The 22,985-nt window shown below is 35.6% G+C and overlaps 1 protein-coding gene across 5 annotated transcripts in view; it reads left to right on the plus strand.

Moving 5' to 3' along the window:
• SANBR (SANT and BTB domain regulator of CSR) overlaps positions 1-22,985 on the plus strand; it is a 35,224-nt gene that overhangs the window by 7,430 nt on the left and 4,809 nt on the right. For all 5 annotated transcript variants that reach the window (XR_015731582.1, XM_034427306.3, XM_087883299.1 and 2 more), the window contains exons 4-17: positions 2,827-3,013; positions 5,235-5,328; positions 7,968-8,206; positions 10,625-10,683; positions 12,546-12,706; positions 13,653-13,739; positions 13,837-13,947; positions 14,579-14,702; positions 14,917-15,069; positions 16,495-16,640; positions 16,871-16,970; positions 17,917-17,949; positions 20,733-20,832; positions 22,499-22,590. Coding sequence is in view for 4 of the 5 variants with exons in the window: in XM_034427306.3 (XP_034283197.1) it covers positions 2,827-3,013; positions 5,235-5,328; positions 7,968-8,206; positions 10,625-10,683; positions 12,546-12,706; positions 13,653-13,739; positions 13,837-13,947; positions 14,579-14,702; positions 14,917-15,069; positions 16,495-16,640; positions 16,871-16,970; positions 17,917-17,949; positions 20,733-20,832; positions 22,499-22,590 (1,686 nt within the window). In the remaining variant the exon portion in view is untranslated. The remainder of the gene's footprint in view (positions 1-2,826; positions 3,014-5,234; positions 5,329-7,967; positions 8,207-10,624; positions 10,684-12,545; positions 12,707-13,652; positions 13,740-13,836; positions 13,948-14,578; positions 14,703-14,916; positions 15,070-16,494; positions 16,641-16,870; positions 16,971-17,916; positions 17,950-20,732; positions 20,833-22,498; positions 22,591-22,985) is intronic.

Below are 22,985 nucleotides of genomic sequence, written 5' to 3' on the forward strand. Positions count from 1 at the left end.
ATCTATTTTTTAAAAAAAACAATATTACCCTTCATCCTCATCTCTAATCTTAATCAAATTCAATTTTTCCCTTCTATTCTATATTATACCCCTTCCCATTGTCATCTATTTTTATATCCATCCTCACATTGGTTAATTATGTAATTATGTAATACAGTTGTTTAATACAAATTCAACATTTTAATATAAATCAATTAGTTATATAACTATCTTTTTTGTATATTAATCAATATGAACATGAATATTCCAATTATTTCCATGCAATCCAATTTCTTACAAATCAATTAATTATATTTACCAATAATAATAAACCAAATAATTTCCCCCATATATTCCTCCAAACCACAACTTAACCATTTCTGTTTTCAACACAGTATACAATTAATAGTATCTCAATTATTACAATTCCCTAGTTAAAAAGAGCTTTTTTTTCTTTTGTGTTTTAAAATCTTGAATCTAAAATCTTGAATTTAAAATCTCTTTTGCCCTAAATAATTTCCCATTGTTTGCACCTACCTTTTTTGGTGAGGAAAAGGAAAATAAATCTGCTGCCTAATTTTCCAACGTTGCAAGCAAACAGCAAAGCCAACAGCCTATTTTACTTTCAGTTTCGTTTTGAGCTTGATTTGCACAAAGAGAAAAAAAAAACTGCTGATCAATTTAGCAAGAGCAGAGCCCTGCGCAAATCAGCTGAGAGGGGGAAGCCGAGCTAATCAACGTAGGGCGGCCCTTTGAAGCCCCGCGGCAAGAGTTTAAACAGGTTTTTTCCCTCTAGCCATCAGCGGGGACTCAGGAGGCAGCCGGGACTCAGGAGGCAGAATGAAAAATCGGGACTTTTTTAAAACGCCGCGGGACACGGGACAAATTGCTCAAAAGCGGGACTGTCCTGCCAAAAGCGGGACGTCTGGTCACCTTATATTAGACGGTTTTTTCCCTTCGTGGAGCTGGGGTGGGCATGACCCATGCATGACGCATCTGGCCCATGGGCCGCCAGTTTGACACCTCTGCTCTAGAACAATGTTTCATGTTAGTTTTGCTATTTTAGCATATTCTGTATACTAGTTATTATCTTAATCACAGTTCATATATTTTCCTGATTTAACAAATTGCTATATCCTAATCATGGTGATTTCAGTCATAATAAACTATAATACAAAATTGTTTAAATGTAGCTTTTCAAATTTCTGTTATGGCTTATGAATACAACTGAGAGATCAGTTGTATGCTAAGTAGGTCACTCACACATTTCTTTCAGAAGAATTTCTGTTTGGAGAATTAAGCAAAGCCTTTCCTCTGATGGGCAAAACCTCTTGTCCTGCCCCTCATCTCCTGCTCCCCCCACTGCAGTTTTTTTACCAAGCTCTTTCCACAGTGTGTGTTTTTCCACCAGTACCTGATCATGCCCGCATTTTGCCTGCCTGTTATATGGGCAATTTACTTCACTGAAGCCAGGACATGAAGGCAGCACTCCAATCCTACCTCAGGAACCTACTCTCAGGCACGCAGCAGCTCCCTAAAGACAAACCTCTAACTAAACTATCCATGTTGTAAACAGGAAAAATTTCAGAAGAAGGCAAGTAAAATGATCAGAGAGCTTAAACATCTTTTTTTAGGAGAAACTCTCTGAATTATTTGGGCCTTTAGCTTAAAATACAGGTAGTTGAAAAAGTACATAATTTATGGGCTTGATGATTAAAAAGGGTAGAATATAGAAAGAAGGGAGCCATGGAATAAGTGTAAAGCAGGGATCCCCAACCCCCGGTCCGTGGACTGGGACTGGACCACGGCGTCCAGGAACGGGTCCACGCAAGCAAGCAAAGCCCCATCCGCAGAATGCAGGCAGCACACGAACCCCCACCTCAGGTCCATGGAAAACACTCTCTCCACAGAATCAGTCCCTAATGCCCAAAAGGTTGGGGACCTCTGGTGTAAAGAGAGAATACAGTACACACGCATTATAACTGCTGTAAAGAACATTGGAAAGTACATCTTTTTTCCTTTTTTCTCTTTTTTTAAAAATTTCTAACTATTCGTCACTTTTCTTTTACTTTCTTTTCCTTTTTTCCTTTAAATTCCTATTGTTTTTACTTTGCCAAAAACTTATTTTATAAAAATTAATTTTAAAAAAGAAAGATAATCGAGTATATAAAATCATAAACTGCATAAAAAGCACATATAGGGGTAAATTTTCTCCCTCTCTCAGAATATTAAGATCAGGAATTATCTAATAAAGTTTATTGAAAGGAAAATTGGACCAGGAAAAAAATAGGTAACTTTTTTTTTGGCCTTAGGATACTTAACCTATAAAATTCTTTGCCACAAGATGAAACACACTAATTTACATACATTTAAAAGAGGATTGAATAAATTCATGGAAAAACATTTATGAACTGTTTTTTTCCCCCTTGAAAACTTTGTTATATCTAGGTTGAGTATCTTTAAATCAGCCGTGTCCAATCTGTGGTCCATAGGCCATATGCAGATAGTAAAAATATTTTTTTAAAGGAAGTTTGTTATTTATAGACATAAACTATATTATATATATTTTTATGCCATCCAAGACAATTCCTCTTGACTCATTGTGACCCAGGCAAGTCAAACATGGACAACCGTGTTCTAAATATTAATTAGAGCAAAACAATAACAGGAGAAGGATTAGTCTCCATTTCTTGCTTGAGATTATCTCAGAAGCATCTGGTTGTGAGAAACAAAACAGTATGGATCTTGGCCTGATTCAGGGGGATTTCTATTATGTTATTAATCTCAGCAACCTAGGCAAGGTAAGATGTCTAACTAAATATAGTTTTCTCTACTATATTTTGACAGTGTGCAAAAAGGTTTGATGAGCTGAAAAGCAATGGAAGTTCTCCAGTGGATAACCAGTTCAATCCACTAATGGCCAGTGGTGCAAAACCTGTGGAAACACTAGCTGGTTATATTAAATCATCACTTCTTGATACTCAGGATGAGTTACAAGAACCCTCTAGTGAAAATGATCCAATTTCTTTAAATGGTAGGCTTTAATCAGTTCTGCTCTTGTGTTTATAGAATTATGCATGTTATTTTTCTCCTGTTGATAAAGATTGCTTTTGTCAATCTATATATCACTTATATATATATCAATATATATCAATATATATGTATCAACTATGTATCATTTTTCAGATTAAACCAGAATGGACTTTTTAAATTAATGTTGGATTTCTTAAAATGTATATCCATTTTCTACCAAACAAAGAAGTCAAAAACACTTGACTTCTTGGGTAACTACCCTTAAAAGTAGTTAAAACAATTAGGCCTCAAAAGTATATCATACTTCTGTTATGTATTGGACAGAACCATACAAATTATTTCTTACAGGCTGAAGTTATTTTGCTTTATGAAACTTGTATGAACCAAGCTGTAATTAACCCTTTATCAGCATTTTTTTAAAAAAATGGTGCTTTCCAGGAATGTTGCCAACCAATTTATAGTCTATAAACCAAGGAAGCTGTATAAACCATACAAGGAACCTACCAAGAATTTAAGGCATATACAGTAGGTATGTAATATAGAGATAGGCCTCGATTTAGGATTGCAGTAGGGAAAATTTATCATTAAGCAGTGCAGTTGTTAAGTAAGGCATCATGTAACCACACCCAATTTTATTGTTTGCTCAGAAATCACATGAGACTGACTAGTGACATCCTAATGGCTTCCCCATTGATTCTTCCTGTCAGAAGCCATCTGGGAAAGTTGCAAATGGCAATCACCTTACTACAGAGTGCTGCAACTGTTGTATATGTGAACTAGTTGCCAAGTGTCCAGATCATGAATACGTGACCACAGGAATGCTGCAATGGTTTAAATGTAAGGAGCAGTCCTAAGTCATTTTTTCAACTCCATTGCAACTTCAAACAGTCACTAAACAAATGGTAATTAAATGACTACTACCTGTAGTACAATGCTTAGAGTTTGAAGACAAACTTTCAGATGTTCTCGGGGATGGCTGAGAAAAGGCAACTGATACCATTGCTGCTCAAGATAATGCTAGGTGCTAAGCACTATGCAAGGTGCTCAGAGACCATTTCAAAAATACTGTCATTGAATATGGTGGTATATATATCAGGTGATGAAGTCTTACACAAATAGCATATGCGTAGGTCTAGAAAAATAAGGCACAACTAGAGAGCAGAATGAGTGAAAGTGCGCAAGTGAAAACAATATATAGTGTGAAGGAGATAAATGGAAGCGTGTTCTATAAACAACTGTGTGATGAGACAGTGAAAACAGAGAAAAGATTCTACATAAGAATTATGTGTCAAAATCACTTATCTCCTCCTGAAACCTGCTGATTTATGTAAGTGAGAGGGAAAGAGTCTGCAAATTAGAATTTACCAGACAAAAACTGATTACATATCTATTTAGGATATTAACATGTAGACAAATCTGTGATACAAATAACATAGATCAGGGGTGTCAAACTCGCGTCATCCCGTGATGTATCATGACTTTTTCTCCTAGGCATGGGCATGGCCAGCCCATGACACATCTGACACATCTGGCCTGCGGGCCGCGAGTTTGACACCCCTGACATAGATGAAGAGTTATTGGTATTGAGTGCTGTTCTTTTCAGGGATTTGTTTTATGCATAACTTACTGGGAATCTACAGCAATCCTATTTTACCTGTCCTGTCGATAATCAGAGATTTAGTATTATCATTTATTTTATTTTTTTTTGAATTAGAAGCACTATGTTAAATAAGAAAAACACAGGCACACTCCAGTGGATTTTTTAAAAAAATGTTCATTTGTATTTTAACAAGGAATTGGCAAAGAAGGAAGTATTTGACAAGGGCAGAAATAACTGCCACATTACATTGACCATTATGTTATGCATAATTCAGAAGTGGTATATTTGTTTAAGCACATTTGCACTTACTTTCCCATGAAGCATATTAGACAACATGTACTTTATAGTGGTACATGGAGTTTTGCTGATTTTTCTTCTCTCTTGCAAGTGCAAATAAACTCTGAGATTAAAAAGATTTGCCCATTTACTTTTCTTCTACTTGGGTTGTATTAATTTTTTTTAAAAAAGACTTTTTTTTCCTGAAAATGCATCAAAAGTATTCTTTTAAAATTTAAATAACTATCACATCATTCCTTTGACTATGGAACACTGCTTACCACACATGAGAAGTACACATCTCAACATTATGACCTAATGCTTTTTCTCCCCACTTGTATTTAAGGAAAGTCAAGTATAGCTTCCTCAAGGAATTGTTCTTCAGAAAGTGAAAAATGCCCTGCACTTAAAGGTGGAGAAAATGCTGATGAAACTGAAGGGTAGGAAGATGGCTGTTTCATTTTAAACAGCTAGATTAACCTTAGTCTTTTTGCTGGGTACTTATATACTTCTCTATATTTTATGGAATTTCAGAGGGAGGGATTGGGAGTTTTGTGGGGGAGCATTGACTTGCTAAAGGAAAAAAAACCATTCAAAATATGTGTTCCATGTGAAAAATAAATTTGATCAGGTCTAAAAATATTACAGATGACAGTATCATAGCCTTTCCAATTAATTACAGTTTTGCAAACATTCTAATTCTGGATGCCTTAATAATCACATAATTATAATGTGTTTTATGATTTAGTAAAACAGTATTAGATTATAGGGGAATAGAGTTGGAGAAGTAAATGTTTAGCCCAGCATGACAGGAATACTGTTTCTCTGGATTATCTTGGCAAATGGAATTATGGGATTCCTGTATGTCATTTTTCAATAAGGGAAGTTTCAGGTGCGAAAAGACTCTTGCTCCTGATTCCACAGTGAACTTGAAAAGCATCAGTACCAGCTTTCTCTTTCATCTTTATTCAGTGAGTCTTTGAAACCTTTCTCTTCAAAACTCAGTTTTCTCAAGGAGTCAATGTATTGTAGTTGCCAACAGATTTATAGCAAGCCTCCCTTTGCTTGGGTACAGATTTTATCTAAGAGGAAATATCCAAAAATGGTCTGCAGTATTTAGGAGTTCTGTGACAAATTATCTAGGAAAAAAAATACCTTATCATTGTGTTTGTAAAAAGCAAATAGGTCTTATAAGCCTTGGAACTTTTCCTTCTAACCAAATGAGTTTTGCTAGGAGTGAAAGTTCCAGTGTGTGACAACATTCACTGTCCCCCAGGTCTTCTTCATTCATCTGCATAGAGGATGAGACTTTGGGTATCTTTTTTCCTACCTTTCTTTTCTTTCTTTCTTTTCTGCTTTTCACACCAGTATAAATAAATAAAAATCTGTATATAGGAATTTCTTTAAAAATCATAGAGTAGATAAGCAAGATAACTTTAGCTAGATGTAATTTTTTAAAAACATGTTTGTAATTAATAAAGGACTAAAAGCAGCAATTTCTTGTGCTTTTTGTCTTCAGAAGACAGTCTTCAATGGAATCTAATAGAGATTAAGCTAGTTGTTAACCCTATTGGATTAGAATTGTGCGAACGTAGATTCAAATTCCCACTCATCAATAAAGCTCCATGGATGGGTTTGAGACAAACAATATTTTTGGCATTTTTTAATTTTTGAAGGAAATGAATAGATAGCATAAAAAATGTGTCCAGTAGTAGAGAAAATGAAAATCCAGACTACACACCTAGTTCTATTATTTACTTACTTATTTATTTATTTATTTATTTAGCTAGCTAGCTAGTTAGTATGGCCGCCCATTTCAACAAGTACCGTAATTGTGAGCGATAAAATTAAAAAGAAAATAAAAACAATAATACAAGAATTAAAATACATAGCAGCCAAGAATAAATCAAACATAATTACTAAAATAACTAAAAATCAGGTCCCTGCGTACACTTGAGGTCCTGGCCTGGACATGGAGCTGCATTTTTAAGGACCTTTAAGGAAAAGCGAGTAGGGTTAGGGCCGTCCTGATCTCTAGAGGGAGGGAAAATGTAACAAAAAGCAGGAGTTATGACAGAAATAAAATCACCTTCTTGGCCTCACCAACTGGCATTCCTTGAATCCCAGACAATAGGACCCAAGCATGGCCATCCTGCCTGACTTTTCCAAATGCTGTTTGGAGTTTTGCTCCTAGCAGATCCTTGCTAGTTCTTAAGAGCAGTTCAGTGAACTACTAGTATTGAATGCAACTGTGTTTATATATTTCTGTTTGGGCAAAATATTTGTATGCGAATAACAGGTCTGCATGCATTATCTGCTATTGTGTCTTGAGGCACACAGAACATAAGCAAATTTAGAAAATTTAGATAATAAAAACAGAAGTTAGAAATATCGGGATATAAAAAGGACCAGTGTTATAAAGGAGATTTGTTAAAGTTGAGAGTAAAATATCATTATTATAGAATTAATATTATTGTGATGAATACTAATGTAAACATTTTGATTATGATTTCCTAAAAATAATTGTACCCAGACAACACACTGTTTGATTGAAATTGAATTTTTATGTTAAATAAAAAAACAAATAATTAAAAAAGAACATAAGCAAATTAAGCATGTTCATAAATGTTTCACTTTGCTTAATTTTACTTTGGAGAAATTGAAAGAAGCTATACTGATCTGTTTCCCAGTAATGATGTATTTTACACATCTCCATAATTATGTGGGATTCTTTTATTGCTTCTTATCAAACATAGCTACAGTGTGCTTTAAATGCATGTTTACCCAGCTCACTGGTCTACTAAGCCAACTATATTTTAGTATTCAATTATCCTTTTCCTACTTTAGTGTTCCTTAACTTTTTTCATACATTAAAATATCATTATAACTTGAAAATCTATGTTTTTGTCTCATGAAAATATTATACAAACAATTAATGCATACATCTAAGAAAATACATTTCCATAACAGTAAAATTGTACCTAAATTTAAAATTGAACAATAATGTTCACAAATTATTCTAATATTCCAGATAATGAAAATAATATTCCTCCCTATTATTTTTCCCTCTTAAATAAAGGCCAAATATGGTGATCCATGTGTGTGATGAAGCAAAAAATCTGAAGGAAGATTTTGTTTGCCCACGAGATCTATTGATTTCTGAAATGAAGTACTTTGCCGAATATCTATCAATGGATGCCCAACGCTGGGAAGAAGTGGACATTTCAGTTCACTGTGACGTTCACATCTTTAACTGGTTGATAAGATATGTTAAAAGGAACACTAAGGAATATGAGGTTGATGAAATACCCACCTTAGGTAAAAGAAAATATATTCATTTTTGCCACAAATTTTTTGAAAACCTGACTCCTACATCAGATCAAAAATCTGATTGCAAATATGGCTTTGAAAGGTGATTTTCCTTTCCTGTTCTGCTTTTGATGATGAAAGCCTAATCTATACTAACAAGGAAAGCTGAAATAAGGTATAAAGTTTAATGGGATTCATGTCTTACAAAATTAGTATAGTACAAGTGCTACACAATTTAATTTGTTAACAGTGGTTAAGAAGTTGGGGATTCCCATTTAACCTCCTTCATTCTCATGCATAGATTCACAGTTTCCTTTTGAAAAAAAATTATGGCCCTGTTATTTTGCACTCTGTATACAGAAACCACCCAATCAAATTTGGGATTTGATCCAGAAATGTGGTAATGACTTGATATGTTCTGGTTTACTCCATAACTAATCTAATCTAAATTAGTGCATGGATTTGATGCAAATGTTTAGGATGAAGGATATCAAAGATACTAAAAATTGATGCAGAACTTTCTAAGTACCCTACTTTAAAGTCTGGTTTCTAAAGGTTACTACTTATATATAACCTTTTTAAAAGACAGAATGTGAAAAATTGATAATGATAGCCTCAATGGTGAAAAATATCTGCCCCTATTTTAGGAGGAGAAAGTTTGTTTATATATATATATACACATCTCTATATGTCTGTGTGTGTCTGTGTGTGTGTATTTATGTATGTAAATAGATAAATGCTAGGGAGTGCTAGGGACGGGTAACAAGCGGTCCTTGCTGCTCTCTGAGCTTGATTGTTTCCTTGCAGACATTTCATTATCAAACTAGGTAACATCATCAGTGCTAGTTAGAGAGTGGGGTTTGCTCTCTTTTTATATACCAGCGGTTTGCCCTGTCAGTGTTGGTAGAAATAGTTTCGGTGGTTCCTTGATTGGGTAGAACACTCTTGATACCATCAATCAAGATTAATTCCAGGAGAAATCAGTAGAAGATTTAAGTATACACTCAGCTTTCCCTTCACTGAAATTCATGGTATTAATGTGATTCTGACGTATTAATGTGATTCTGACATAATCAAACAATTTTTAGCATTTTAGCATTTTTTATCTTTTTAAAAAATATTGTTCAAGTAGTTGTTAGTTCTCACTTATGTTCTGTATAGCACATGTTAAAGTTTGCATAGTGTAGTAAACACAGTTTATTTAATTGAAACTAAGGGTAGGCAATAGAAGGGAGCATGCTATCCACAGGCCCCATTTTTCCTTGGTTTCTCACGTCTTGTATCATTGCACTACAAATTTTTGGGAGCAGTATTCTAACCTTAAAAAAAGGTTAAAATGCATGTGTTATATTTCTTCTAAGCTTAACAACCATTTTGTCAAAAAAGACCCAACAGCAGTTCCCACCCCCATTCCTTAAACAGAACAAACAACCAGTTTTAGTTCTGATCCTTTAGATGATCTCACCAAATCACTCCCATGGCTCTCAGAGCCTTTCTCATCACCATAATCATCTGTAAGAGTTCTGGCTATATAAAGATTGCCCATGCCCAGTTTAAAACCAGATCTTTCCTTTCCTTTCCAGATCTTTCCTTTCCTTAAAGGAGGAAGCACAACTATTTTTAGATCATGAAAGATTTATTTCCAGGGTGGAAAATAATATGCTAGGTTAGCAATGTTAGTATCAAAATTACAGGTATTTGTGGGGAAATTGGGCTTTCCATAATATTGCTTTGTTTTCAAATGTGTTTCTGATCCAGTTTTATATCTGATCTAAAGTGTAAACATTTTTAAAAACTGAATGCGCTTTCATACTGTCTAATTTATAAGGGACTGAGGTTAGATATATGGAAATTTGAAACTGGTCTTCTGTTCAACTCAGCTTTCAATATTGAGAGCCCATTCCTCTCTGAAAACAGACAATTTTGTTTTCAAAAAAAGAGAGATTGATAGCTTGAAACTCAAAATTCTACACTGTGAATGTGTTTGTATAACACATTTAAAACTTCAGGATTTAAATTCTGAATCTTGGTTTGAGATAGTTTCTTTAGTTTCTTTGTATTGTGGGGCTTGCTTTTTCATAATAATGTGAACTGTAAAACTCTACAATATTTCTGACTGCAATTAGGATAAAAATTAGTAAGAAGCAAATAATTATTTAGCCTTAAATTATTAAGCAGTTTAATTATTTAGATATAGATGTAAGTAGAATGGAAAAATCTAAATTATACAAGCATAATACAAGGTCAAGGTAGTTGATAAAAGGGCCCAAAATAAATCTCCAAACTTTCTCTTATTCCATTTTTATAGAATGTGGATTTTCTGAAGCAAGACATCTTTTATAATGTTTCCTTTGATTTTTAACTATCTTGCAATATTTGTAAATATAATAACTTTTCAATTTGTTATCTTGTTTGTTTTTTTTTTAGAACCAAGCAATGTCATTTCAATACTTATTTCCTCTGAATTCCTGAAGATGGATTCTTTAGTGAGTATACTATAGCAATAAGCATTCTGTATTTTTGGTGTTCTAAATTCATCTAGAATGAGAACATAGAGCTCACAGAGCTGATCTGTGTGGTCTGAAATCCCATTATACTTGTTATTCCATTACAGTTTTGGGAGTTACACAGCATTACCCAGGAGAAATTATGGTCATGTACAATAGATCTTTGCTAATGGCTACAAATTGCTTATAGATATCTTCTTTTTTTCTCCATATCTTCTTTTTAAAACTTAAATCTTTTTATTCCAAATCAAATAATATTTGGTATTAGAAATGCCTCATGTTGGCTTTTATGGAGAAAATCTATGTGATTGCTGAGAACCAACACCAGCTTGATGGTGCACAATTAATCCAGCTGGTTTAAGCAAGAAGCTTAATTTAACATTAAATCTTTCTTGATGAGTCTCTCTGTGATATTTCCTAAAGCAGGAACTGCAGAAGTTTATAGAACCTTTAAAAAGATCGTGATTTGCCTTAATTTCTAAACTCTTAAAAAATGTAGACTGTATTTTCCAAACATTTGCTAAGCAAAAATGACAATATATTAATCCTTTATATGCATGTCCCTGTCTTGCAATATTGTTATGTTTTTACTTACAAATGTATAATTAGAGTTATTTGAAAAGGTGCTTAAAAACTAGTTTAGATTTGGAAGTGGGACATGTTATCATCCAAAATAATTAGCTTCATGCCTGTTGAAATGCTGTAAAAATAAGGCTATATGAATGTCCAATTATATGCAAGTTATCTTCAAAGATTAATTAGTGTAGTACAAAATCTTTGCCATTGTTAAGAATGACCAAACTTACTGGGATTGCTGGGCTGGGGCCAGTACTAGTTTTGGGAGAAGTATCCCAGACACAAAGAAAAAAAAAATCCCAGTTTGTAGGACCACATCCCATCCAGCAACAACCCAAGCAACAATAGATTTTGTCGTCTGCTAGTAATTTCTGTGTTCATTGCTCTTTGCACATACATAAAACTTGAGAAGATTTCCATGCTTGAACTAGCAAAAAAATTAGCCAGTGGTGTAGGAATACAGAAAGCTCTTAACACCCTGCTAATTATTGTCTGGATTTTTGCAGTCCCAAAGTATTGCTCAAGTTGGAGGGAAACAGTAGTTCAGGAAGCAGTATTCAAAGAAATGGCATCAGATAATCAGGCTCTCTTGGTTGAGCTTGAGTTTTCTTTCATTCAAGTTGGATGTACCTCATAGAGGATGGAAAATGGAAATGGAAAAAGAGAACTAATTCATTCTATTTCCTGATAGATAGAAGGGTCTGTTGTTTGTTAAGCATTCTTGAACTTGATTTGACTTGGAAATCATATAAGTACAATAGAGAGCAGGAAATGGAAATGTATGGAATATTTAAAGCTGCTTTCTTAGAGAAGTCCCTCCAAACTTTTAACTGCCATCTTTTTTAAAAAATAGAAAAGAATGTGCAGTATTCCTATTTTTAGAGAACTGGTCATCTTGCTAATTACATATTTCATAGATAATGGGAAAATTAAATTATTTGACTGGTAGTTACCATCAAATCCAAATTTTGCATAAACTACGAAAAACGTTTCTTGTCTGCATGTTCATACACATCAGAAAAAGATAGGAATTGCTCCACCCACTCCTAGCCTCAGACTGATCAATCCAGCAGGTTCTTCCCCAACTCCATTCCAACCTTAATAGATAACAGTAAGTATTTGAATCTCTGTATGTAAAAGTGTCTGAGTGATTCATTTCCTCTGGTCATTGGATTGTCCTAATGCTTTTCTTGGAATATGAAAATGCTGTGAGAAATATTTGTATGACTATTCAGTAGTAAGTGAGTTATGTTTATGTTTTTTAGGTAGAAAAATGTATTAATTATTGCCACAAGAATATGAGTACAATTGTAGCCACGCCATGCAATATGAACTGCATTAATGCTAACCTACTAACCCGCATAACTGATCTATTCACACATAATGAAGTAGAAGAGGTGAAGGACAAGAGAGATAAATTTAAGAGGTACTTTCTGAGCAAAAAAAAACCTTACCATTGTCTCCTTTCCTTTTGTATTCATATTATCATTAGTTTGAAAGAAATATTACTAATTGCACAATTGAGACCAGTATTTAGTTAATTATGATAGCTCCCAGAACAAAGTTTGAGCTTCAACAAAATCATAGAAATTAGATCAATTAGTAAATAAAAATGTCCTGTCCTTGGATATAGCACAATCACCAAATGTACCAAGCCTGAGAAACTATTAATGTATTAATTGTGATTAGTTCTGGGCATCATACTTTCATAGGATTCTGAAAAAGTGGAATAGTATTACTAGACTTTCTCCAAGTCAGTAAAAATTATCAAAGAAACTAAGACCTGAAAAGAGATTGAGATAGGAGGTATTAGCTTGAAAAAAGTTACCGAGGAGGCTGTCGGGATTTTGTTTTTCACTTTCACAGTGGCCTTCTTCCTATCATACTCAAACTAACAAAAATTGTATTGAGTTCAAATGGTTAGGAATCTGTTTGAGCTAAAGTTCAAATGGCTAAGAATTTATTTGAGTTTGTGAGTAGCCATCTCCCTACCAAATTGTATTAACTATTGAAGGGACTTTCATTGCCTGCTTGTGAATTTTGTTGTGATGGCAATTTCAAATCCTTTGAATATGGCAGAGTTACTCTTTAGTTCTCAGCTAATATTCAGAACTGCCTGGGCAAATTCCTTGCTCTATCAGAACAGTATAATCTATGTAACCGAGTTCAGATTATTCTCTCTATCAAGAATTAAGAACTAAATACAGGAAAGAGCAAAATACCATGCAAGGAACCCGAATCACTGCAACAATTTTTTTAAAAAAATGCTGCAATATTATAAGCACTTTTCTTCTGTTTGTAATGTAACATTTAGAATGTGAATGAAAAATGATAATTCATTTTTATGAGTCTTTTTCTTTTGTAACTAATAGCAAACTTTTTTGTAAGAAGATAGAAAGACTGTTTGATCCAGAGTATCAGAATGCAGATTCTAAGGGAAATGCTGCAACCCTTTACAGGTATACAGCTCTCCATTGCTTTGCACTACCTTGACATATGTTCCATAGCTCATTGCAGTTTTGTAATATCATTCTCATATTTTTGTTTTTTGTGCAGGTGTTACTTATGTAAGAAACTTCTTATTAAGGATACTGAAAGAAAAATCCCATGTATTCCTGGAAAGATTAATGTGGATCAATATGGAAATATACTCTATATTCACATAAGGTGCTTCACACGTCATTTTGCATTTTTTGTATTTTTATCTTGACTTCTTTTAACATATGCTGTAGAAAAGTTTTAGTTTATAAACTACACTCCGTCTATTATTCCAGTTTTAACCAGGTGTTCTAGGGAACAATGGCTAGGGAACAATGACTTTTGAAATAGAGATTTATTAACAAAATAATTTAGCAGATCAATGCAATCCCTGTTACTGTCTCAAATATATAATTTACTTTGACTGAAAACAAAAGGTAAGCAGGGTCACACTTGGGTTACTATTTGGATGGGAGACAATGAAGAAATGCCAAGGCTTTATTCAAAACAATTTCTTGGAAGGAAGCAGTGGTAAACTGCTTCCATGTTGTTGTCAAATAAATATGGATATGCCAATGAGGTTATTAGAACTTAAACTCTATTCAGAGTTTATACTTTTCTCCCTACCCTGTAGCAATCAACACAAAATGGTGATGTTAGCAGAACACAGGTGAGATGTATGAAACATTGCCAATCATTAAATTAGCACAATGAGAATCACTCAAAAGGTGAAAGCAAAAAGAATTACATTTTTTTTAACCTGTGCAAGTCAGAATTAAAAGCTAATTTCTCTAAAATGGCTGCTCATTTTTCTCTATAGAGATAAATCTTGGGATATCCATGAGTATCTCCTGAGTCTTTTTGAAGAATTAAAATCATGGCGAGATGTATACTGGCGTCTTTGGGGAACTATTAATTGGTTGATCTGTACAAGGTGTAATCAAGTGAGTGTTGTTTTAGCCCCCTCATTATATTTTTAGTTGTCTTAAAATTTATACAGTAGCATTTTTGAAGAAATATTCATTTTTAAGAACAATGTATCATAGAGTCCAGTCTGATTTGCAGCTTTCTCTTCTTTTTAAGCAAAAAAAAAAAAAGACTTCAAGAATGGTAATAGTGATAATATATATGTTTGTTGCTATTGGGTGTCTCTTGCAGACTTTCCTGTGCACTGAATTTTCACACTGCCAATATCATCCTCAACCAGTCCTCTATCCTGGTGTAGCAAGTTCTCTTGGTTCCACTGGTACCGGAATATATCCCTGCTGTAACCAAAAAGTTCTTAGATTTGATCCGGCTCCTATTCCAAAAGTATGTATTTGGAAGAAATCTTTTAAAATCATCCTGCCACATAGTTTTTAACCAATTTATATCCTCAATCTCCATTCCAGTCCCAAGGCTTTGTTGCCCTTTTAATGAGCTACTGTAGATTTATTTATATGAATGCCATCCAACCACAGTATGCAAATTTGGTCTATGTGTTTACTTTTTTGTGTTTTACTATGACTTGTAATGAGGCATGGTTCACTGAATGATTTTTAAACCATTAGCATTAATATTTACTTTTATTTAATATGCCCAGGTGGGAGGCGGTGGCTCAGTGGCTAAGACGCTGAGCTTGTCGATCGAAAGGTCGGCAGTTCAGCAGTTCGAATCCCTAGTGCCACGTAATGAGGTGAGCTCCCATTACTTGTCCCAGCTTCTGCCAACCTAGCAATTTGAAAGCACGTAAAAAATGCAAGTAGCAAAATAGGGACCACCTTTGGTGGGAAGGTAACAGTGTTCCGTGCGCCTTTGGCATTTAGTCATGCCAGCCACATGACCACGGAGACATCTTCGGACAGTGCTGGGTCTTCGGCTTTGAAACGGAGATGAACAGCGCTCCCTAGAGTTGGGAACAATGAGCACATATGCCCGAGGGGAACCTTTACCTTTACCTAATATGCCCAGACCAATGGCCCCACAACAGGGGAGTATCTCAATGGAGGTGGTTAATTAAGAGCCCCCCCTCCCCAAAAATCTGGCCTTCTCCTTCCCCATCTTATAACTATGATTTTACTTTGATGGTACTTTCTTTTTACTGGGCTAGGAGTATTTGTCTCCGATGATTTTAAAGTTTTCGTGCTGCAAGTGCCCAGAGTTCGCAAAGAGATGGGTGGCAAAATAAATCAATAAAATAATAAATAAATCAATAAATCAATAATGCACAGATACCTAAATACAGTACAAGGCCTACTTTTCCACAACAACAAGCCTTTGAGGGGAGCTGAGAGGCACTCACTAATCTTCTGTGGCGGGGGGTGGGGGGCTAGAACTTGGAACATGGATCTCCACAGAATCTGTCTGCTTTTGTCAAAACAATAAAGGTGATATCATGTCATCAGTTCTACATCAGTTGATAGATGAGTACAATGTAACAGCACATACATAAAAAGGGGGCAAGATTGCATTATGATGTTGCACTGCTATTTTCAGCATTCTGCCCCCTTTGACTCCATCCCCCCTGCATGCGCACATACACACACAGAAGCTGAGTTCACTTTCCTCATTCATAGTCCAACAGATTAACCACTACATTATACTGGCTTCCAAAAAGAACACATGTTACAACAAGTGTTATAACCATTGTGCCAAAATCACTTTTGTTTGTAAAGATTGTGTTATTGTCTACATTATAATTATGTATTATTTAATTTGTCTTATTGGCTTTTACACTCGGTTCTTTTTTAATAAAAGGGATGTAAAGTAAGAGATCATGTGATTGGCTTGCCTCCTGGAGGTGAAGGTGGGGATAATGTACCCTATCAGACAGCTAAAATACTGAATGATCTGATTCAGCATCGAAATATTATTGTTCTGCCCTTTTCAAAAGACCAGAACAGGTAAGAAAATAGATATATGTTACAATTTATCTATCTAAAATAATTTCTAGATGTATGCCATCAGTTAAATAACCTTCTCTAGAATCAACATTATTGTGCATAATAAAGCATCGTGTTTGTCTGCTGATTTAATATTTTGCCATTTTAAAAAATATGTTCTGTTCTGGATAGTCATCTGCCTGCAGAATTCTGACTAGAATAACATAGCTGTTTCTTTTTGTTTTTTGAAGCAATTCTGGAATAGGGCTGAATGATGAGAAGGGTTTTGAATATAATATTTTACTGGAGCCAAATTCGTCATGGGGACCCAAAGCAGGAGAAATTAATGCTGTGAGTAATTTTGGTTTCCCCTCCCCCCTATATTTAAATTTCCATTAAGTTGTATCACTTGTCCTTCAAGAGAAGCACATTGACCTTGGTGTCTTTAGGGGAATGTGTAAGTACAGTATGTATGGGAAATTCTTTCTGCCAGACCAGTAAATTGGATGCAAGCGTGATGCATAGATGCCTAGCGGTATCTGCTTTTCATCCCAGGTTAGCCAAGTTCTTTCCAAAGAGGGAAAGCTGCTGAGACCCAGGTGTTTGGGCTAAAGAAATTGGTTATTGTGCAATATCAAACCGGTTACATATGAATGAGTGCCCTCTGTTCCCTTCCCACACTCTGTCTTCTGCCTTCATTAGCTGCCTTCACAGAAGCTTTACTTTGTTAGATGTAATGAAGGCTTGCTTGAAAAGGAGAATAATTCATTAAAGTAGACTTTGAAAAGATGAGTGAAGCACAAGAGCACTAAGCACATTCATGAAACATCAAATTGCCAGAGGCGGAAAAATAATTCGATCACTCTATGCATGGTGACTCTCTATTATCACCGGTGCAGATATGATTGTGATATTATTTGGTTGATAAAGTAAGAAAAAATGTTAGTTTGTATTTTGAAAAATATTGCTTCCTTGTGTACTTTACATCTTGAGATGACTTTGTACCAAAGAACAAAATCCTGCTCAAGAGGAACTTTCAAATAATAATTTAATGCAGCAAATTATGATTTTGAATTTTTTTGAGTTGTTATTATATCCTAGCATTTTTCAGCACTGCTGATGTAAACCACTCCTTTTGGGGGGGAGGGGATGCCTGAATCATTACCGTTCTTTTGCATTGTAACAGGAGAATTGCCCTTTGTGTTTGCATTAGACCCCTTTAAAAATGCTCACAGTAGACTTGCCACACTCCAATTCTCACTTCTGTTCTGGTTTTCTTTTTTTCCCCTTTCTTTAGTTCCTTTCTCTGAAAAACTGGACTCTTCAGCTGGTATGTTTATCTTAGTTAATTACATTCCATTAGATAAAATTCCTTCATTTTCAGTATTCTGCATGTTTAGTTGCTTTGTTATACTAGGGTCCTGCTTTCAAGGAAACCCCTTTGAAACTTAACTTAAACCACTGTCTTCAGCAAATATTAGGATAGAAATATGGTAATAAGTTTTTGGCTGGAAAGGTTAGAGTCAGAACATTATTTGGAAAGTTGCTGGTTCAGCTTTAAAGCATCTCCTTCACACCATCCCAAGTGCTCTAGTCTACAAGGTAGTTTCTGCAATTTCAATGGCTGTTGGTGTTGTTCTTCTCTTTCTTTGGTTTTTTTTTCCTTTTTCCTTTTGTATTTATTTATTAATTAAGTTTTATCCTGATTTTCATTCAGGAGCTCAAGGAGGCAGTTTTACATCTTACCCTTATAATTTCATTGAATTTTAGTAGGTTATTGTTGTCAACCATGACCTGAGCACTTCGTGGTGCAAATCATGATTTTGCAGCTCAATTGTAACTCCTACTAGAAAAGAAAATGGGCCCCCACTTAATCCACTATATTTGGGCTGAGTTGTGATTTGTAATGCAAGAAGAGAGAGTCTTTTTTCTTTTTGATATGAGAGCTGTTCTAAAATAGGTGAATGCATAGGTAAATAAATGTTTTGCTAGGCAGAATCTAAAAGAATAAGAAACACAAGTCATATTTATTTATTTATTTATTTATTTATTTAATTAAATTTCTATACCGCCCTTCTCCAATAGGACTCAGGGCGGTGCACAGCCTAAGTAAAAACAGAGCATACAAAATTTAAAAACAGTATTAAAATAATTAAATATTTTGGCCGTAATTAAAACAACCCAATTTAAAATCAATTTAAAATTTAGCTCAAGCCAGCCCAGCTAGTTGAAATAAATAAGTTTTCAGGGCCCGACGAAAAATCCGGAGGTCTGTTATTATCCGTAACTCTGGGAGAAGGTTGTTCCAGAGGGTGGGCGCCGTCACAGAGAAGGCTCTCCCCCTGGGGGTCGCCAGCCGACATTGTCTGGCGGACGGCACCCTGAGGAGGCCCACTCTGTGCGAGCGTACTGGCCGGTGGGAGGCTATTGGTGGCAGAAGGCGGTCTCGTAAGTACCCCGGCCCTAAGCCATGGAGCGCTTTAAAGGTGGTCACCAACACCTTGAAGTGCACCCGGAAGACCACCGGGAGCCAGTGCAACTCGCGCAGGAGAGGTGTCACATGGGAGCACCTCGTCGCCCCCATAATCCCCCGCGCGGCCGCGTTCTGGACCAGCTGGAGCCTCCGGGTGCACCCCAGGGGGAGCCCCATGTAGAGACCATTGCAGTAGTCCAGGCGGGAAGTGACTAGTGCCTGAGTGACTGTGCGTAGAGAGTCCCGATCTAGAAAGGGGCGCAACTGGCGTATCAGGCGAACCTGATAAAAAGCCCCCCTGGCCACGGCCGTCAAATGATCTTCTAGAGACAGCCGTGCGTCCAGGAGGACGCCCAAGTTGCGAGCCCTCTCCGTGGGGGCGAGTAATTCGCCCCCAATAGCCAGCGATGGCGTCAGCTGGCTATATCGGGACGCTGGAAGCCACAGCCACTCGGTCTTGGAGGGGTTGAGTCGGAGCCTGTTTCTCCCCATCCAGGCCCGCACGGCCTCCAGGCACTGGGACATCACTTCAAGGGCATCGTTGGGGTGGCCTGGGGTGGAGATGTACAGCTGGGTGTCATCAGCATACTGATGGAACTCCACCCCGAAGCCACAGATGATCTCACCCAGCGGCTTTACATAAATGTTGAACAGAAGGGGCGAGAGGACCGACCCTTGTGGCACCCCATATGAGAATGAATCATCAGCAGTTCCGCTCATTGGACTCCTAGGCAAGAGAGGGTTGCCTTCTCTGTTTCATCTAAATTGACAAACTGCAACCAACAGTGCAACAGATAATCCTCACAATAGTTTCCTGCCATTATGTGACATGTATAGAATAAACGGGCAGTGTTTTTGTCTGAATGTCTGATTATTCTCACCCCAGATTCCAGTGTCATGCAGCTCCCTGAGAGCAGTAAACTTATTAGAGGCTAGCCATCATTTTGACTGGCTACTCCTTGGAGTTTCTGCAGTTTCTGCAGAATGGTGATGTTCTAAAGTTCTTTGTTGTCTCCCCAGTTTTTCAGCATATATATGTTTTAGTCCAAAGTATCAATATAAGAATGTCATGAAGCTCTTTCATTTGATCTACTAATCCTAAAAGTTATATAAATTGAAGATGTGTCTGGGATTGGTGATGGGAAAAAAATTAATTTTTAATTCAAATGAGAAAGTACTATTAACAAGAAAACCTGCCATTCCTGCCCTATTTAATGACTATTTAATGCACTGCAAAGAACCATTTTTTAAAATGCTAGTTTGGGAACTTCAACTAGTATGGAATGAGACTGTTGGAGTGTTTATGGGAGCTAGGGGAATAGATAATATAGCATACATTCTCCATACTACTTCCATTCCATCATAATCAAGGTGGGAAAATTAGAATTTTTAAAATTCAGATATGGTAGAAAGTGAAACCTAGATCTCAGTGGGTAATGCACACGTCCAAGATTCCTTAAGGCTCATATAGGGAATAATTTTCAAACACATATACCAGATGACAAGCGCAGAAAATTCAATTTTAAACCAACCAGTTTCTCTTTTTAGTTTATTGTGTAAATCCTGTTACCTAGCCATCTATTGTTGTATGGAGAAGAGTAGTATCCATTAATTTCCTTCCTGTCCCCTGGCTAAAATAGAAACAACAGTTGCTGCTTTCAGAAGATGATGAATACACAACTGGATCTGAAGTCACAGAGGATGAAGTAGGTGATGAAGAAGAAGTGTCCAGGAAAGCAGGTATTTTTTTCCTGGCTGTAATATGAAATATGATAACACTTAGGGATGTAAGGGCAGAAACGGGAGTCCATGCGATTGGCACTAGGGCCATGCTGAAGACCGTTTATTATTGGTTAAGAATAATCGAGATGGAGGAAGGGAGATTACCAAAGCTAGCGCTAATGGATCAGATTATTTCAAGTAATAAAAATAATTGGTTATCAAGAGTTCTGAAGCAGGTATCTAGCTCTGGTATTCCTTTAAATTGGCAGCAGTATGATCATAGGCAGATCTGAAATTGGATTGCACAGAGATTTAAGGACATAAGTGCACAATCGGATATTGCACAGGTGACAGCAGTAAAAGTTTGCCCCTGGTTATTGGCCAATAAACAAATTTTTAAAATAGAAAAATATTTAACTGTGCCTTTGTTTCCCGTCATAAGGAGATTTTTTACCAAATTGAGATTAGACCAACTTCAAACAAACATGCTTTGGGGTAGGTATAAGGGTATCCCTGTAAGTGAAAGAGTCTGTTTATGTGGGAAGGGGGAAGTTGAAACAATGTCCCATGTAATTTTTGACTGCCCCCTGTACTCAGATTTGAGGGAACATCAACTGGGCAGGATCTTTTACACCAGCACCCCTAAGTTGAAAGAGTGCTTCTTGCAACATTGTTTGTTAGATTCTAACTTGCAGCTGGTGAAATGGATTGCCAAATTTGCTGTAAAATTGATGGAAAAAAGAACAAAGTTGGTGCAGCAGAATGTGGTAGATTGCAGGAAAGATCACTTGATTTAATAATGTAATTCTAATAGTAGTTTTAAGACTGATTGGGTAGATGAAGGTGTGATATTGTAATATAATTTTAATCATATTTAAATTTGTATCTCAAATTATTGTATTCTATTCTGATTTCATTCTAGATTGTATTTTACTTTATTTTCATTTTAAATTGTGTTTTATTCCTATTCCAATTTCATTTTAAATTGTTTCTACCAAACTTTTGTAATAATTGTTTCTGGAGCTCTCCACTTTGATATGGCCCAAGGGCTAATCACTAAATAAAGATTGATGTAAGAAAGTGAAAAATACCTTCAAAAATCAGTATACCCCATAGAACTTTAATATGTATTCATTATTGTATGCATTCATCCATTTGTCATGTTTATATGGCCCCCCATGTCGCAAACAAATGAATGGGCAGCATACAACAAAGCATAAAACAAAACAATCAAATAAGTATGAATATTATTATTTAAAACTTTAAAATTATAAAAAGTCCCCAAATGAAAAGAAAAATAGGCAAAGAGCAGGTGTTAATTACTCTGGAGCCATCTCAATATCGGATCTTATATAAGATTATATGTTTACTAATTCAGTATTACTGTTTTGTATTTTTCTTTCTTGCATTATAGAATCTTTCTCTCTCTCTCTCTCTCTCTCTCTCTCTCTTCTGATAATGAAAGCCACTTTGTGTAGGCATGCAGCTTCATTTTAATTATCTAGAAACACCAAATGTCAATCTGTCCCTATTCAGAATATCACTCTGGCATGCTGTACTTAAAGAAACAAACATACAGATTCCCAACTGTTTAAATTCATTGTTGTGTATTTGAATATGACAAATGAAGTGAGCCTAATATGGTATATACTGATCATTTGTGTACACTATTTTTAATTAACAGGAAGAAAAGAGAGGCTCAAAAAAATTATCAGAAATCCCAAAAAGCAAGTATCTTCACCTAATATTCAAAAGAAGGAAAAAACATTGGAGAAGGTAAATCTGAAATGTGTAAAATATTAAGATTGCTTATTGCTTAATGCATTGTAAGCCGCCCTGAGTCTCCGGAGAAGGGCGGCATATAAATCAAATTAAAAATAAATAAAAATAAAAAATAAATAAGATGATTTTAAAAATGATAAAAAATAACTTTTTGTTATTCACTGAAAGTAGCAACAACTTTGATTTTATTTTCAGCCCAACCCTGGAAAAATTAGTTTAAAATAGGCCTTTCTGTTTGATGGATCTAGAATAAGACTTAGGTCTCAATAATTAAATGAGAAGAACTAGTCATAATGAGGTTAGCTATGCCTTCTTTCCATCATTAGTTTTGTTAGTAGATATAAAATCTGACTTCGTAACTACCGGTACTTAGGGTTGTTTGTTGTTCC

This window comes from Pantherophis guttatus, chromosome 1 (genome assembly GCF_059756535.1).
Source record: "Pantherophis guttatus breed Tessera chromosome 1, ASM5975653v1, whole genome shotgun sequence".
NCBI classification, from domain to species: Eukaryota; Metazoa; Chordata; class Lepidosauria; order Squamata; family Colubridae; genus Pantherophis; species Pantherophis guttatus.